The sequence below is a fragment of the Lygodium microphyllum genome, chromosome 7, assembly GCF_053477565.2.
Source record: "Lygodium microphyllum isolate KBCC chromosome 7, Lygodium_microphyllum_v1.1.10, whole genome shotgun sequence".
NCBI classification, from domain to species: Eukaryota; Viridiplantae; Streptophyta; class Polypodiopsida; order Schizaeales; family Lygodiaceae; genus Lygodium; species Lygodium microphyllum.
Window position 1 is genome coordinate 9,044,756 of NC_141141.1, and position 18,886 is coordinate 9,063,641.

Sequence of the window (18,886 nt, forward strand, 5' to 3'; positions counted from 1 at the left end):
CAGCATGAACAGAAGAGACCCATCAAGTTGTGAACCAGAAGCATGAACCTCTAGCTGAGGCAAATTTGGGGGGCATAATACCGGTTCTTCAACCGACATCTTCTAATGTTTAGTTGTCTCATCCCCATTGATCGAGCACCCGGAATCCTCAACCAATGAATCACTATCTGAATCCGGCAGAACTTGGTCATTTCCATTCCCTAAATGTTGGTCGAGAAAGGCCATATCAATACCATTTGTCACCTACAAATTATCCATCTTAGAACTAGATGCTGAGCACGAACTTCTTTGTGACCCCTGTTGCAGGCTGGCAGACCACAAGTCTGCTCTCTCTCTCTCTCACCTTCTCAGTCGATCTATTTGATAGGCGGGCCCCCACAGGAGGAAAAGAAGGGCACACGACATATCAGTCTGCGTGTGTAGCATGGCCAAAGGATCTGGGACAAGAGGTCAACGTGGTAGATTCCGGCTCAATCTGATCCGCCCAACAACAGAGATATATTGGCTAAGCTATATGCTTCCATCCTTGAGCATGAGTTAAGCAGGTGAGCGCAGATGTGGGGTCTTAGAGCACAAGGATAGGCTGGCTTTAGGAGAGGCTTCTCCACATTAGATCACATCCTCACACTCAGAGCAATCATTGAGGAGGAAAGGGCCCATGGCTGACGGACCTACTACTGCTTTGTGGACTTCCGCAAAGCCTTTGACACAGTACCGATAGACAAGCTGATACATAGATTGCATGCCATGGGAGTACCGAAATAGCTCAGTTGGGGTATTTTGGCACTGTATGAGAGAGTTGTGGACAAAGTCCGAACACCTGAGGGCCTTTGGGCACCTATTTACTCCACCATTGGGGTGAAGCAAGGATGCCCCCTCTCTCCGACATTATTTGGCATGTACATTGATGGGATTGTTGATTATATTTCAAAGGAACGAGATAGAGGAGCTCCACTAGTTGGCACTTGGATACCTCTCCTATTGTATGCAGATGACATTGTATTGATAGCTCACTCTCCAAAGGGTCTCCAGAGACACTTGGATGCATTACACTCCTATACTTTGGACAATGGGCTTTCAGTGAACCTTGGTAAATCCAAGGTGATGGTATATAATACTACACCATAGCGGGTCAAGAGATCAGCACCTAAATTCACATATGGATTTGAGGAAGCTGGAGTATGTGGATTCTTATACATACCTGGGAGTCTTATTCACCGAGCCCACCTTTTCTATGCGAGAGACAGCAGACACTAGACTGACTCACGAATACACAGCACTAGGTGGTTTGGAGAGGATGTGCTCACAGGTGCGATTCCAAGAACCCCGCGCCAAGCTATGGCTCTTCGCTACACTAGTCACATCCACACTACTTTATGGAGTACAAATATGGGGGCCCAGTCTTGACCACTGTAGCAGATCAAGGCACACTTATGATGGATGGAGGTTAATGGAGAAACCCCTAGTGTCCATGATATCCAGGATGATCACATATAAGGCCTCAGTGCCACATGAGATCATCAGAGCCAAGCTAGCAGCTACACCGATTGTGGTAGAGGCCCTCACCCGATCGGTCACATACATACATAGCCTATGGGACTTACCCAGACATAGATATGCACGGTTGGCCCTTGAGTCCTCCAGGCAGCTTGCCACAGAGGGTGATACTTCATGTTGGTATGCATAGATGTCGGCCTGGTTTGAGCTGCATGGCTTTAGCATGGACAAGTTACCCCCTTTCCAGTACTCCCTTGATGCACCATCTCTTCATCTGAGCAGGTTAGAGATTCACAAGATCATCAAGATGGATCTTACCCAGTTGGATATCAAGCAGAAATGGTTGATGCCAAGGCAGGAGCTAGGGACAAAGATGGCTTTCTACCGCGAGCATTTCCTTCATACTACAGATGATGGATTTATTGTTCGCCCGAGATACATGGACACCCACCTTTCCCATGGGATCAGATGTACTATTGGCCAGTTGCGCACCTCCTCACATCAGCTAGAGATTGAGACTGGTAGATATAGATCCATCCCACCAGAGGGGCGTATATGCCAGATATGCCAATTAGAGCCAGGGACAGAGGAGCATTATATCTCCCGCTACCCAACGTATTATGAGGTCCATGGTCATTTCTACTATCTCTTTAGAGACAGATTTGGATCACTATCCAAAGTCGTGGATTTTACTGATCAGCGATGCCTTGGCCTCTTTTTCTTGAGATACGACGGCTTCGTGACATGCGCCTCGGGAGTATAGCTGCTCCAGGATACCGATGCCCTTCACAGAGGCAGCTCACAGACTTCTTTGCAAAGGAGACTCAAAAGACTTCAATACAGTTACAGCCACAATCCACACGAGAGCCTCTCTCACCGCCACAGTCCACACACAGACAAGGAGTACTGATTGATCGAGCCGTTCAGCTTAGCCAATCCAAATGTCCTAGGCCTCGACACAGACACCGATAACACCTTCATAGGCGGATACAGGGGATTATTACTCGGGCTAGAGCTAGGCCCTCCATACCCACATGAGATTGTACCATTTGAAGCTCATTGTTACTAGACAGAGCTCTATGTTTTGCACATAGCCATAGTTAGTTTCCTTTCTTGTTTTGTTTTGTGCTACATATTTTGCCCAAACAGTTGTACCATCATACACATGATTGTAACTCATGGTCTCATAGGTCATTTTGGCCTTTTGTAGACGTTCATATATCATTTCATTTCATTTTGTGTGTGTGTGTGTGTGTGTGTGTGTGCGCGCACGCGCGCTAGATAGAGCCATGAAAGATATCTTGGGATGAGAGTGCCTCCTAAGCAGTTCCAAATTGTCTCTAGCTTGAACATCATTTTATACTCATGAGCTATGTATTGTTTATTGTTTATTTTTCATTTAGTTAGTCATAGCATTAAATGAAAGCTATTTTGGGACTTAGGAAAATTCCTTGACTTTTCAAATGTAATGTTTCGGTCTCATAGAACGATTTGGCCTTGTGTGCGTGTGTGTGTGTGTGTGTGTGTGTGTGTGTGTGTGTGTGTGTGTTCCCACATGAGTGAACCATACATGCCATCATGCCCATCAATAAATCTAGAGATCCTCTAGATCCAAGTAACTACAGAACCATCATGGTGGGCCACACATTGGCAGAGATAAATGGAGCAGTGATGGAGACAGAGCTCAATGCATAAGCAAAGAGAGGGATATTGAGAGCAATAGGACACGCTAGCTTCAAACCGAAATTCTCTACACTTGACCACATCTTCACCTTGAGGACCATGATTATGCAAGTGAAAATGAGGAAGAAGAGACTATATTGCTGCTTTGTGGAGCCTTTGATACAGTTCCACAAGACAAACTACTACAAAGGTTCCAAACATTGGAGATCCCATCGATCAGATTTGGGGTACCTATGCACTATGTGAGAGAGTGGTGGATCAAGTAAGATGCCCAAGAGGACTTTCAAACATAATCTCCAGCACCACTGGAGTGAAGCAAGGATGTCCTTTGTCACCTATCCTCTTAAATCTCTAGATTGACGAGATAGAAAATCATATCACACAAGGAGGTGATGAGGTGGAGTTAGAATGTATATTGGTCTCTATTATGCTTTATGCTGATAATATTGTTCTAATCGCTAAATCACAAGAGGGTCTACAACAACATCTCCATGCTCTTCATGACTTTTGTACACAGTGTGGATTGATGGTCAATCTTGGGAAAACTAAGATCCTAATCTTCCACACATCAGCCCCATTGAGGAGAATATCAATCTTCACCCTAGGAGTGGACAGGTGGAGGTTGTGGACTCATGTCTACATAGGGGTCACTTTCACTATACTCATTGTGAGATTCACCATGGCACAAGCAACCAAAGACCAAATGACACGAGGATAGGGAGCATTGGTCATGATGGAGAGAGAGTGCCACCAGGCACACTTCCAAGAGCCTCGCACGCAGAAGTGGCTATTTGACACACTAGTCACACCAGCCATGATGTATGGTGTACCTATTTGGACCCCTACCTTGGCTACATACCTATGGACACAAATAAAGAGACCACAGATCATCATGCTCTCATGGATTATCTGCAGCAAACCATCAATACCGCATGAGATTATAAGAGCAGAGTTTGTTGCACCCCCCATGATGATGGAGGCCCTTTCTCAAACCATCAGCTTCATACACAAAGTACGAGACATGCACCCAGATAGACAACCTAGGAGAGCCTTCGAGGCCTCTATGCGGCTAGTGTAGATAGGAAAGGAGACTTCATGGTATGCATAGTACAAGCAATGGCTTACAAGATATGGGATCAACATGGACCATCTCACCCCCTTTCAATATGATCTTGACTCCCCCTTCATACACCTCTCCCACAGAGAGAGAAACTTGGTCATGCAGCAGGACATTTGCCAGATGTACATACAGCATACAGCGATTTCACCTAGGCTGTCCCTTCTCCCAAGGTGTACTTCAGAGACCACTTCATGAAGACTATAGTGGATGGCTTCATTGAGTAGTCATGGAGTCCCCACACCACTGCCACCTAGACCAGTTCTTGGACTAGATTCAGAGGCTCCGCACATCACTACTACAGGCTGACACTACACAAAGAGGGGTGACAATCCAGAGAGCTAAGGAGATCAAAGTAACAAGCTGCCAACAAATACAACGGTACCAAACATAGATGCTACATCAGAGCAAGATCAGAGAGATTTGCCAGTGACATGAGCACTGGCTGAGAGGATTATGGGCCCAGTCCAAATGCTACCCTCATATTATTTCATCCAAGATGTATGACATACTCTATCCACCAATCATGACCAGGTGGAACTAGAAATAGGGACATCATTTAGCCACAAAACTAGACATGTACTACCGCATCCTCCCATTCTATCACCATATGAGCACTATTCTGTTTTGTACATCACCTTAGGTTCTTTTCACAATATAGCACCAACCATCTTTTAGCATGTCGCGCTTTAATATCTAGTGACAACCAACTAATACTGTGGAAGATAGCACTCAATACAATCGATACCTACTGAAGCTAGGGAAACGGCATCGTCTCATTATCCATAATGAGATGAAGTGGCCAGATCCGAGGCACTTACCTACTTCTAGGCCACCAACTCTAGCACAATCGACTATGTGCTCAGCTCCATTGAGATGGTGGAGTTAGTCATATCCTTCACCATTCCCACATGCTCAATCACAGCAAACCACGATTACCTGTCTCTCAATATATTCTCTTTCCCACTTTCATGGGCTCCAGCCACTACCTATACCAAGCCCACTAACTTCAGCTTCACACATGAGCTATCCAACATATATAGCCACCACCTCTTTCCCACTTCCATGGGCTCCAACCACTACCTATACCAAGCCCACTAACTTCTGCTTCACACATGAGCTATCCAACATATATAGCCACCATGTATATGCCATGCTTTCACAGCTCAAGAACACTGCCCCTCCAAGGATACTCACCTCCCAGCTCACTCCCATCATGTATTCTACTACCCACCAGAGCTTTCCACACTCCCCATGCAGTAGCAACCTTACATCGCATGGGACCACGCCCCAAAATTGATGGTATGATGATGAGTACACGAAGCTTTACAAACATCTTCAAGTCCAAAGGAGATTATGATCTACGATCGAGGGAGAGGCTCACTGGCACATGAGGACATTGACTCATAGTAAACAACAAGTGTATGAGCAAGTATAGTATTGGGACCTGTATCACTTATTCATCAACCGAGATGTAGCTATAGCCTAGTGCAAACTGCCGGAGCCACTTTGCCGGACACCTATTAGTGACCCAAAGAGGTTTCTACACTCGACCATATTTTCACTTTGAGGGCCATGGTTGAGCAAATGGAAAATGAAAATGAGGAAGGTCTAATCTGCCTTGTGGATTTTTACCAAGCATTCAACACAATTCCACCAAATAGATTGCTACAAACATTGCAAACAATGAAGATCCCATCAAACATGCTCTCCAGTATCCATCTACTATATGAGAGGGTGACCACTGGAGTGAGATGTCAAGGAGGACTATTGGACATGATCTCTAATAACATAGGAGTGCAGTAGGTGTCAGAAGTGGATGCACCGATGGAACCATGAAAAAATACTAAAATAGACTACTGAACACAAGGCAAAATAGAGAGAAAGACAAAACACAAGAACATTGCAAAGGAGACCTCAAATATGAGATCAAAAAATGGAATCCATATACCAAACATGAGACATTCCAATACAATAGTGAGTTAGTGGCTATGTGGGCACTCGCACCACCTCCCTCTCTCTATCGGGCATGCACTAGATCTGCAAGTGATGAATGACACAATTTGAAGGAGCTTGAATAAATAGACCAAAAAAATGCCATAAATGGCCTCAGGTGGCCAGCATAAAATGCCAAAACAAGCACCATGCTAAACACTAAAAAATACCTAAAATGTCCGTAATGTCTGGCACATTCCAAACTCACACACTCGGTGGAGGAGTCAATATCTTGTTGCTTCTTCTTCACCTTCTTCTTCCTCGAAGTTGCTAACTATTTGCAATCGTTAGGCAAATATCCCTTCTTACCACAATGATAACACTAGACCTTCAACTTCTTCCTATCACCCCTCTCTAAAGCTACAAATGCCTCATTGGAGCCACCATACTGGGATGCAAGCTACTCCTATAGCCACAAAGATGAGCCTTTGGAAGGGTGAACTACACGTATTGAAGCTAATCATGTACTTCTATGGCACGAACCAAGAATAATTGGATAGTATCCTTCAACCACAACTTTATCTGTTGGAGCTGACCATAGAGGGTAACTGCACACCTTCTACAACATCTAAAGCTTCACCCATATCCGTGAACCAGTCTTGCGAGAGGTGACCACTGGAAGAACTTCTGTAGAGATACAAGGAAAGAGTAAAATATGCACGAGCATCATCCTTATCCCATGTGAGCACAGCTCCTACATAGTTATCCTTGTTGAAATCAACTAGAAGAGGAGTGGGACACTCAGGATGCTCAACAGTGAGAAACAATGTACCATAACCGCTTCTGCACAAACCATGCTTTCATAACAGCACTCCATGCTTTCTACACCAATAAAGGCCGTGAAGTTTGTCATCAATAGACCAACAAGCGGGAGCCATCTAGAGAGGACAGGAAGACAAAATAAAGGAAGGGGGGGGGGGGGGGGGGGGGGGGAGAGAGAGAGAAAGAAGAAGAAGAAAGTTATATTAACGTCTACAACAGGCCAAGTTGGCCTATGAGACCAAAATGTTGCATACAAAATGTCTAGGAGATTTCAAAAGTCCCAATGCAGCTAACATTTATGCTATGTTGAACTAAATTGAGCAGGTACAAAATGATATCTAGACTAGATACAATTTAGAGGTACTCCCAGTGCGGTCTGGAACTGCTCCTCGAGTGTTCATCCTAGGATGTCCCACATGGGTTGGTCTAACATGGAGAGACTAAAGCGGCAGGGCAGGGCCCTCCAATGGCGGCGTAGTATCCCTTGTATCTTCGACATGTGTCTTTTGCGGGGACGGGGGACGGCGGGGCATGGGCGTCGGGCTTTGCCTCTCGCTATGGCTATTTCTAAGGTAGTCCCCCGGGGTCGAGAGGCCGGTTGGGCTAGTGGGGGCTCGGTGGTGGGGAGGGTAGCTGGTATTTGGTAGAATTCGTTGAGTGTGCGTTGGTTGGTGGGTCCTTGTCTTTGCTCCGTGGTTCGTAGGAGGTGGGCTCTGTGGCGTCGTATTTCCAGTAGAAAGAGCCCCAGGCATCTCTGGTCTTTGAATTCCATCACCTTGGAGAGTGGTCCGAATCCTTCGCTGAATAGGCAGTGGAAACATCCCCGGATTTCCTAGTACACTGGACATCTACAGATATAGTGTTCCTCTGTCTCTGGCTCAAGATGGCAGAGCTGACAGATTCGGTCTCCTGGGGGGAAGGGGTTGGCCCCGTATCTGCCCGTTTCGACCCGTAGTTGGTGTGAGGACGTGCGGATCTGTCGGATGGCACTTCTAACCCCGTGAGACAGGTGTGTGTCCATGTAGCTTGGGCGGGTGATGAAGCCATCCGGGGAGATGTGCAGGAAGTGCTCTCGGTAGAAAGCCTTCTTGGTTCCTAGTTCCGACATGGGGGTCACCCATGTCCTCGCTGTGTTTGTCTGGATGATATCCATTCTGATGATGCAATTCACCTCCTCTCCACTGAGCTCTAGGTGTGGGCAGTCTAGGCTGTATTGTAGTGGGGGGAGGTGGTCCATGTGGAGGCCATGGAGCCGTAGCCAGGCCTCTGTTCGGGCATACGAGCACTCAATGTCCCCTTGTGTTGCTAGCTGTTTGGATGACTCCAGGGCGAGTCTGGGGTACCGGTGCCGGGGCAGGTCCCATATTCGATGCAAGAAGGTCAAGGTCTGGAAGAGCGCCTCAGCCGCGAGGGGCGGTGCCCCCAGCTCTGCGCGGATGATCTCGTGTGGTACAGAGGGCTTGCTTCGGATCATCCGTGAGATCATAAGTATTAAGGGTCTCTCCATCTGCTCCCATCCCTCATAGGTGGCCTCCTCCTTAGGCAATGGCTGATCCTGTGGGGCCCTCCGCGTGTGGTAGAGACTGGACCCCCATATGAGAGCCCCGTACAGGAGAGCTGGTGTGACCAAGGTGTCAAAAAGCCAGAGCTTTGTCCGGGGTTCCTAGGACTGTATGCGGGCACATTGGTTCTCCATTGACCCGAGGGCTGCATAGCCTCGGGTCTTCTGCTGCTTTTCTCAGGGTAAATCTCAGTCCAGAGAATGTAATCCCTAGATAGACGTATCTTTGGACCACGTCCACGGTCTCTCCGCTGTATGTGAAGGGGGGTACCAACCGTCGGAGCCATTGGGTTGACATGTTGAACACCATGACCTTGGTTTTCCCCAGGTTCACAGTTAGGTCTTTGTCTTGGCAGAAGGCCTGTAGTGCGTCCAATTGGCACTGTAGCCCTTCGGGTGTGCTGGAGATGAGGACTATGTCGTCTGCATATAGTAAGATGGGTATCAGTGTCTCTCCCAAGCTCGATCCCTCCTCGCCCAATCTATCTATGTACTCTGAGATCTCATCAATGAGAGGCCAAATAGAGTGGGTGAGAGTGGGCATCCCTACTTGACTCCGATGGTGCTGGTTATCTCCTTTGACAGCCCTCCTGGTGCCCGAACTCGGCCCGTTACCGATTCGTATAGTACCACTATCCCCCATCGCATTTCGGTTGGGACCTTCAGTTCCTGTCGTCTCTGCCTGAGCCTCGCTCGTGGGACTGTGTCAAAGGCCTTGCGGAAGTCCACGAAGCAACAGTACACCCGTCTTCCATGTGCTCTGCCCTCCTCTATGATGGCTCTCAGTGTGAGGATATGGTCAAGGGTGCAGAACCCCCTCCTAAACCCCGCTTGTCCTGCCGCCCGATGTTGGTCTTGCTCTGCCCACTTGCTCAGCTCGTGGTCCAGTATGGATCCATAAAGCTTGGCTAGTACATGGCCAACCATGACTGTTCGGTAGTTTGTGGGAACCATGGGGTCTCCGGCCTTCAGGATAGGTATTATGGCGTTGGCTGACCAGTTGGCAAGGAAGCCTTCGCATAGGGCTCTGTTCAACATGTGTGCTAGAAGAGGTGCCAGTATGTCTCTAGCATGGGTCAAATGCTCTGCTACCAAACCTTCGTGGTCTTGGGCACGGCCATTTTGGAGTCTATCAATGGCGTCCCGAACCCGCTCCGTGCTGAAGAATGTGGATGATCCGGGTTTGCTCCCTGGGGGCCGGGGTAGCTAGGGCTGCTTGGGTACTTGGTATAGTGAGGTTGCATATGCATGCCAAGTGTCCGGGGAGGTGATGGGCGTCTGGGCTCGGGGTTCCTGAAACGCCTTCCATGCCTCTTTGCTCTCCTGTCCTAAGAATAGCTGGTAGAATTCATGTTCCACTTTGGAGAGGTAGGCTCGTTTCTTCCGTCGCACTAGACGACAGAAGATCAAGCGTGCCTGTTTATGCGTGTGTACTCCCCGTGCTTCGTCCTGTTGAAGACGGAGCCGGCGAGAGAGAGGACAGCTGAAGCACAGCACAAAATGCACTAATTGGAGTTCACACGCAGTGTAGGACAAGCTGATCACATTTACAAAAGGACAAAATCTGATCAAACATGGCTAGAAAGTGAAAGTTACAGCCAAGAGAACCTGAAAATACATTCGTCCAGCTGGTAGCATTCAAAACGCAGACAAAACAGGCATTAAATGCAGCAATATCACAATAAAGTAATGCAGAAATTGAAAACGCAGACTGTTCAAGACAAAACACAAGGAGTAGGAGCAATTAATGCAGTAAGCATAGATTGTAGAGGCTGGAAACAGGGCGAGTTGCAGCAAACAGGTGTCAGCATGCTGGAAGGAGGTGGCAGCAGGCGGGGGAGATCGGTGATCAGCAGTAGAAGACTTGTAATCAGCAGAAAAAAACGACAAGAGTGGAGATCCTGAAACGTGATACCATGTTAGAAGTGGATGAAGCAATGGAAGCGTGAAAGAATGCTAAAATAGATTGCTGAACACAACACACAAGAGAGAGAAAAGAGAAAACGCAAGAACATTGCAATGGCGAACTCAGAGATGTGCTCGGGAAATGGAATCCATATACCAAACACGAGATAGTCGCTTACAACAATGAATCACTATCTGCGTGGGCATAGCACGGGCTCCCTCTCTTCACAAGGGATGCACTAGATCTGCAAGTGATGAATGACAAAGTGTGGAGGAGGAGCCTAAATAAATAGGCCAAAAGAATGCCATAAATGGCATCAGGTTGGCCAGCATTTAATGCTGATCGGCCAGAATCACAGTGCCAAGATAAGCACCATATTGAACACTAAAAAAGTACCTCAAATGTCCAGTAATGCTTGCCACATCCCAGACTCACACATGACCTTATTACAGTAGGGATGTCCTCTTCCCCTCATCCTCTTTGGACTTCACATTCACGAGATAGAGGACCACATCACAGAACGAGGAGGAGATAGGATAGATATACAAGTACATTGGCCTCCATTTTGCTTTATGCTAATGAAATTGTCTTGATCTCTGAGTCACAAGAGGGTCCAGCGCAACATCTAGATGCCCTTCAAGTTTTCTGTACGCACCATGGATTGGCAGTGAATCTTGGGAAAATCAAGATTCTTATCTTTCACATATAGGCCCCAATGAGAAGGTCAATCTCCACCCTAGCATCTAGACAAGTGGAGGTAGTAGACTCATATGTCTACTTCGGAGCCACATTTACTATCTCAACGGGAAAATTCACTGTGGCACAAGCAACCACAGATCACCTCACACGAGGATACACTGCATTGGCCATGCAGGAGCAAGAGTGTTACCTTGCTCTAGGAGCATCACACACGAAGGCAGATATTTGATACATTGGTCACACCAGGCATTATCTATGGTTCACCAATTTGGACCCTTTGGCCTGGCTACATATCTATGGACACAAATTCTTATGACAAAAATTAACAAACAATGTCAAGAGCTAAAGTTTATTCACGCACAACCTTTCAAGTAAGTTTAGTGGTGTCAAATAGATCTTGTTTGAATCAGGAAATGGGTTTTATTTCAAAAGGCCTGGCAGCATCTTGCCTTCCTGCAGATCTAGTACTCAGGCACTTTTATTAATAAGGACCCTCTGATGGTCTAGAATCATAGCCAACCAGATTGGTTAACCAGACAACCCTTGCATCTGTGATGTACATAGACATTCTGTACAAAGTTCCTTAAAGAGTCAGCATGTTGATTTGTTAACATCAGAAGAATGAGCTCCATCTATGAGTGTTCCTGCCAATTTAGAAATCCGTGCATCTGAAGGTGTCATTGAGAAACCATGTAACCATGCTTAACACATCATATCCAGTCCATTACTTAAAACACATCAAATCAAGTGTACAACACATGCAGGCTAAAAACATAGAAGAAGAAGAATCACACTCAAAGTTGGTACATCACCTGCTTCAAGTAGATTAGCACATCGTGAGAGGATTGATTCCTGACAAACCAACAACTCGTCAGGGTTAACCAGCTCTGCTAATGCATCAACTGAAAGAACCGATTGCACCACAGACAGCTCATCATCATGAAGTCGCAGTAACAGGGCCTCAGCACAAAGTACTTTCATCTGCTCAGAAAAACATTTCAAGTCATGACGTTAAACTTTGAAAGAAAAGAATTGTTTTTGTAAATCACTTTGTTCTAACAGCTTCCAAAATGGACCTTGTAATGTCATCATAAACAGACAACCAGACTGAAGTAAATTAATCATCCAAACACACATCAGATTCTAGAGAGAAATCAATAAGAATGTACCTTGGGATTGTCCTTAGCAAGCACGCTGGCATGCTGGACTGCTAAGCTTCTAATGTGGGCCTGTGAATTAAGAAACAGGAATTTTTGTCAAATCACCCATCATCCATGTAGACTCAGTAATTCATGGCAGATCACTTGCCAGACATAATGAATGGTGCATGATCACAGAAGAACAGTGGACTCTACTCGTGGAGTTTTATGTGGAGTGAAGCAGTAGACTGGAGTTAATACTTCAGTGCAATTCATAAAAACAAGGAAGTAAAACTTCTCTGAAAAGAATAACAATAAAACATGATTGGAGGCTATTGTACTTATCCAGTCACATTCTGTCCTTGTCAAAAACAGGGTTATCTTTCAACTACAGAAAACCTTGTCTTGTAAACATTTCCTGTATATTGGCCTTTTGTCCATTCTTTGGATCACCAGCTTTGTGATCCTCCACATTTGAGTTTCTGATTAGCATAGTCAAGTGAATGGGACACAACGGACCCTGTCCAGTAGCTGAAGGACAGCTAGCAATGGCATAATTATTCAAATCCTGAAACACTGTTAAAAAGTGTAATACTCTTTTCACCTTCACTTTGCCTCCCCCAACACCCATATATCGACCAGATTTACATTTTAACAACACCACATTCACTCTTGAACCAAACAATAATTTTAAGCCACCAGATGCACAAGAGACCCTCTGGTGCACATGCAAAAGTTATATGCACAGCTGAAGAGACAAAACAAAAAAAACCCACATGCTAGCAGAAATATTCTAAACATGGCTGACGTGGCTGACATAGCCAACATGGCCACACAGACTTTTGTTGTTAGTCACATGAAAGTTATGTGTCCAGTGATGAAGCACTGTGTTTTGAGATGAGTCTCTCAATTTTCTTCTGTGCTGCCTCTAACAAGAAAGCCTTCCACATAAGTCGCTACAAGAGGCACCTCTTGAATGTTCATCATGTGACCATGGCATGCAACTGCTTGGATATCAAAGAAGATAACCCAGCTCTTGTCACTGCTCATATGTAGGTACCAGCATGGCTTCAAAAAGAATGTAACTAATTGTCTATGTAAGAGACTTCTGATCTGGTTTTCCTTGTATGAAATGTCCTCCATGTACATTGCTTGGCAAAAGAGGAGATCACTAGAGTGCAACAATTGATACACTGCAGCTCTGTCTGTCCGTGCACTACATTTTAGTGATCCATCCTGATCCAATTTGTTGCAGCCCTCTCCACACTGTTCAAGGCAGTCCAGTTCATGGCTGCATTGCAGTTTTTGATATGTGGCACAAAAGAGGCAGCATTTCAGCAGCAGTCAGTTGTGCATTCATTAGAGGTTCGACCAAGCAGTAGCATTAAATGCTGGTTGACAACATCAGGTCGGCTGATTTGCTGCACATATACTTATTGCTGCCGCAATCAGGCTACCAACCATTGCCAGATCATCAGCACCTCCACTCCCACATCACCTGCTTCTCAGCTCTTCCCTACCTCATTTCGGCCCCTCACTGATGCAGATCAGCAGCTGCACTGGCTGTTTGATGCAGCCTTGTATTCAGCTTAAATTTTCTGATAAGTGCAGTTTTGTTCCTTCTTTCTCTGCATGCACTCTGTCTCTCTTTCTCTTCCCTTCTCTCCCTGTTCATGATCATCTTCTGTTCCACACTCTCACATGGCCAACCTGCTGCTGCATCCGAAATCAGGCCATCTTGATCATGTCCAGCTTGCTCATATGTACGGCCACCCAGTTGCAAAGCCATCCATCCATATGACCTCAGTGGCTGCCCAGTAAAGGTACCTAAATCATGTTGCAGATCCAGTACAAAACAGGCTGAATAAGACTGAAACACTATACTATCTGCATGCACACGGCCAGAGCATGTCAGAGCTCCCATGTCTCCGTCATATACTCTAATGGAGCTCACAACCAAGCAAGCTCACGACACACTAATGCTAACAAGTTTAGGGAGGCGAACATCATGTCCCTTCTATGCCCATGGGAGCACTACATCCCAGAAAGCTCGTCTTCTTACCAAAATCCAAACATCACTAATATTCACCTAGCATCATCCAACTGCACTTTAGAGGAGCACTACATCCCAGAAAGCTGATTGTTTGGTAGAAGCTACACCCATTGGACACATCAATATTTTGTTACTTGAGGAGCATAAGGTGTCCTCCACTTAGGCTAGCAAAGCTAGCTGCTCCTGAGAGGATCCTTCACATGCTGGCAATACTCGATCAACACCCTTGGGCAGAGTGGAGGAGATTGTGCCTAGTTTGGCTCACGTATATTGTCTTGAGTGAGAGGTCACGGGACCATAGTTGCAAAGCAAGCCTTGGAGGTCAAGCTAGATATTGGGCATTCTTGCACAACAATCCTTACCATCTGTGCACATAGAAAGGTCAAAGCAGAAGTTGCTTTTAGGCTAGAGGTGGTGATTGGCTTGTCCAAGGTGGACGCTGGAATGGTTGGAGGTGACTGCAACAATCTTGAGATCACAAAGTATCAACAAGGCAGAGGCACAAACTTCTATGATATTGTAGATAGAGAGTAGGAGGCTTGTGCACAAATGGTGCCAGAGATCTATAGCAAGACCCGGCCTTCCACGAGTGAGATGGATCGCTAGACTTCTCTTGAGGCTACAACCAACTCAAAGCTAGCCTCTTGGAGCATCTACACAACTTCTATGTGGGTGATTGGGACAGCTCTGAACAGCAACAAATTTGGCAGCTGTTGCAGCCTGGCAAGGACCACACAGTCCAACCAAGCTCCAATTCTCTCGTCTCCCAACATACCTGCTACGACCCTAGACTCACACTCATGTCAAATCCATCTCATTATATAAGCATGAATCCATCACGTACCTTTGAACCAAAGATTGCACATGAGCCACACAGAGGATCGACCAAAAAAGTGTTCCTTCTATGCCTCAAATGCTTTTTGGGATGGAAAGGTGACGCCATGAGTGGAGAGCTCTTACAAGTACATCGACAGAGCATAAGTGTGTGTGTGTGTGTGTGTGTGTGTGTGTGTGTGAGAGAGAGAGAAAGAGAGAGACAGCTGAAACACAATGATCCTCAATCACAAATGAATGAATGAAAGTGCAATGATTAAATGTCCACATTGAATAATGGCAGCACTAACGTGCTAAAAATGCAAAAAATGGGTTTCTATAGAATATCCTATGACTACGGGTCCTAACCGCCATGCAAAACGTAGCGTTGATTGTGCTAGGTGTTTTAAGTGTCCCAACTATCCTAAGTAACAATATAGGCTAGCAAGAAGGTCTATCTGTTATGCGAAAAGTCTGCCGAGTTGTTTTTAGCATGCACATAAGACAACTAAAGGTCTCTTGCTAGCATGCACTGACGAAGATAGTGATAATGAATCTCAACATGCATTATGCAAACATAGAAAACTCAATTCCATGCAATAGCCAAAGCACTTTGTCAATAAAAAGGAGTGTTAGAGGTCCATAGTAAATATGGCAATCTAAAAGTAACTTCAAAGCCAAACACACTCCATAGAAGTAGTTAATGTTGCCCAAAACTCTAATTTCACAAGCAAAAGCAGCAACTATAGTTTGCTTTATGCTGAACCAAGAAATACAAGAATACCCAAAATAAAACAATTGCCACTACCAGACACACAAGTGCCTGAGCAACCTGCTCAATCATTATCTGTCTATCCAATCGATGGTAAGTAGAGAATCAGTCTCATTGAAAAGGTCTTAATCCTAAGTGCCTTCAAGGTATCTGAATACACACTTCATTGCCTGCCAATGAAGATTCAAGAATAAAAGGGCCACGCAAAGACCTGTTCAACTCCGAGATCACAACCTGAAGATCTGATCTAGTATGACATCCATTAATGAGACATCCAGCAGCCTGCTAATAAATAGCAGTATCAAAAGATCCATTCCCATCATCACAGAGAATCTAAAACCACGTTCCAACAGCATAGACAATGGCTTACAATCCTCAAACTCAAAGCGTTGTAGAAGCTATCCAATATACTTGGATTGTGTCCCCCTTCAATGGGGGTAAATTGAAGGGCAGATAGTGGTGAAGTAGACATAAATCTATCATAGCAAAGGTCTGTTGTAAAGCATGATTAACAGCTGCAATTTGGTGAGCATTGGTCCCAGTAACAAGTATATCATCAACATAAAGAATAAGAATGAGAAAAACTAAACCATGATGCCAAATACATAGGGTAGCCTTTCTAGGGCTGTCATGGAAACCAAGATGCAATAAATGAAAATGAATACAGGTGTAGTAAGCCCAGGAAGCCTACTTTAAAAAATAGAGCACTTTCTTCAAGCAACATACTTTGCCTTCCCAACCTTTGACATCGAAGCCACGACATGGACCAGCATAGACCTCTTTGGTCAACCAGCCACTAAGAAAGGAAATCTTGATGTCTAGCTGGTGTACCTCCCAATTTAAGTGGGCAGCAAGTGTAGCAACACATCTAACGGTACTATTGCGAGATGTAGAAGCAACGATCTCTTCAAAATCAATGTTTTGCTACTGAGCATAGCCCTTGCCACTAAGCGAGCTTTGTACAAAACCAACAGAATTCTACTTGACTTTAAAAACCCACTCGGTACAAATAGCATAGTGCTTTCAGGCAAGTCACCTAACTTTTTAAGTATCATTCTGATGGGTGGAATCCAACTCAACCTTGATCTCATCCACCCATTGATCATCTGCAAATGCATCTTTATAGCACAAGGGTTCTTCATTGCATGTTTTAGCCACCAATGCACATGCCAAGAGATGCCCCTATAGCTCATGTATAGGCAGCCAATTGAAGCGACTGCTTGCTGTCCCTTAAGGCATCTGACAACCATCTACAGACGCATTTGGGCTGCTGAAAATAAGTGCATGCATGCTCTAAATCCCAATGTATTGTAGACTGATCCTTTGATAATATATCAGGCTGAATTTTCTGCTGCAAATCAGAGTGATTTAGAGGATGTAAACAACCTGGATTTGGCCAAGCTGAAGCCTCAAGAGGCTCTTCAACTATGGAACCATTAGAGAACAAAGGTTACAAGCTGTCAAATAATTTTGACAGTCCAGCCAAGGTGTAGTAGAATGTTCAATAATGATAACATCATTGTTGATAATAACCTTGCATATTGAAATAAGCGATAACCATTGCTTTCAACACTATACCAAGGCATCAAGGATGTCAGGCGAAATGTGATCCCCTAACCAAGTGATAAAAAGCCACACGAGCATGGGAGATCTATGCATCATGTTGCCCTCCAAGTTCTAGAGTCTAACCATATTCTCCCATGCAGGGGAAGGGTGCAAATCCTGAAAGAACTTATGGGCCTGACACAAGAGGCATCTTGCAAATAGTCAAGCAACCCGCTGCACATTATCAATCAATTCCCCAACGAATCGATTACACTCATTGGAAAGTCTGACAAGAAGCTGTCAAGCAACTATCCCATGTAGCCATTAAAAACCGGGTGTTTCAAATAAGAGGAATTAAATCCCAAAGGCAGCTTTTCCAAGAATTGTGCAAAGGGCACAATGGATTGTGCAAGCATATCAAATTGCAAAGGAAAATGATTTGATAAGGCATATTGATGGAGGACTTGCATATCCAAGATCTCTAGGAGAAATGCATCATCGTGCATGACATACATGAGAACCCATCTAGGCCATGTAGCGGAATACTGCGCCGAATGAAATGTGAATCCAAGACCTAATAGATGCAACAAGGACCAAAGGTCTTATTGAGTAACATTCAAGGGAAACTCTTGTCACGCCCAATTCTCAAGAGCATCCATAAATAAATGCCCAAAAGTGGACTGCAATGAATCAACACACATGTAGAAGTCTCCCATCAGCAACCCTGGTTTGCCAAGTGTCAAAGAGGTAACAGGTTGTCAGTCTACTCCACAAATCGCGTCTAGACACGAGATCATTCGGAGCATAGAGGCCAACCAGCCACAAGACCTCCCCATCAAGTACAATTTCAATCACCTTAAAGCAGCCAAGCACATCATTTTTAACAAGGACCAGCTAAATTCTCTCGTAAACCACCATGAGAACGCCAAAGTAGTGTCATGCACAGCCCCTCCCACAAAACAAACAAAAACCGTGACAATCCACACTCTTTCCAGCTTTACCATGACTTCAATGTTTGCGGATGCATAAAACATCCCATTGATTCTCGGGCAAGATGTGCCATATGTCATACTGCTTGTTGCAAGAGCAATCAAGGCCGAGGCTGGTCATGCCTCAATTTAACCTTGTCTGCTAACAACTCAAGTGTCCCTCACTCAAGAAATCTGCCAATATATTGCAAATGAGTTCATGTGTTGACTCATCAATTTAGAGGTAGAGGGATCATCCTCCTTCTTGGGAACACATATGGGATAACATTGATCCCATGAAGTGATCACCTTGCCTCGCATATCAAAAGCAAATAGGCATTGCCGGATTTAGCAATCAAGATGTCCATATTAATCT

At 45.2% G+C, this 18,886-nt stretch overlaps 1 protein-coding gene and 1 pseudogene across 3 annotated transcripts in view; one reads left to right on the forward strand and one right to left on the reverse strand.

Annotated features, from left to right (window-relative positions):
* The window catches only part of LOC148033163 (ARM repeat superfamily protein), a 169,839-nt gene that overhangs the window by 78,363 nt on the left and 72,590 nt on the right, over positions 1-18,886 (reverse strand). For all 3 annotated transcript variants that reach the window (XM_087681033.1, XM_087681032.1, XM_087681034.1), the window contains exons 12-13: positions 12,390-12,449; positions 12,033-12,201 (exon numbers count right to left, since the gene is read on the reverse strand). In XM_087681033.1, coding sequence (XP_087537159.1) covers positions 12,033-12,201; positions 12,390-12,449 — 229 coding nt within the window. The remainder of the gene's footprint in view (positions 1-12,032; positions 12,202-12,389; positions 12,450-18,886) is intronic.
* LOC148033164 (uncharacterized) lies at positions 2,200-4,495 on the forward strand (annotated as a pseudogene).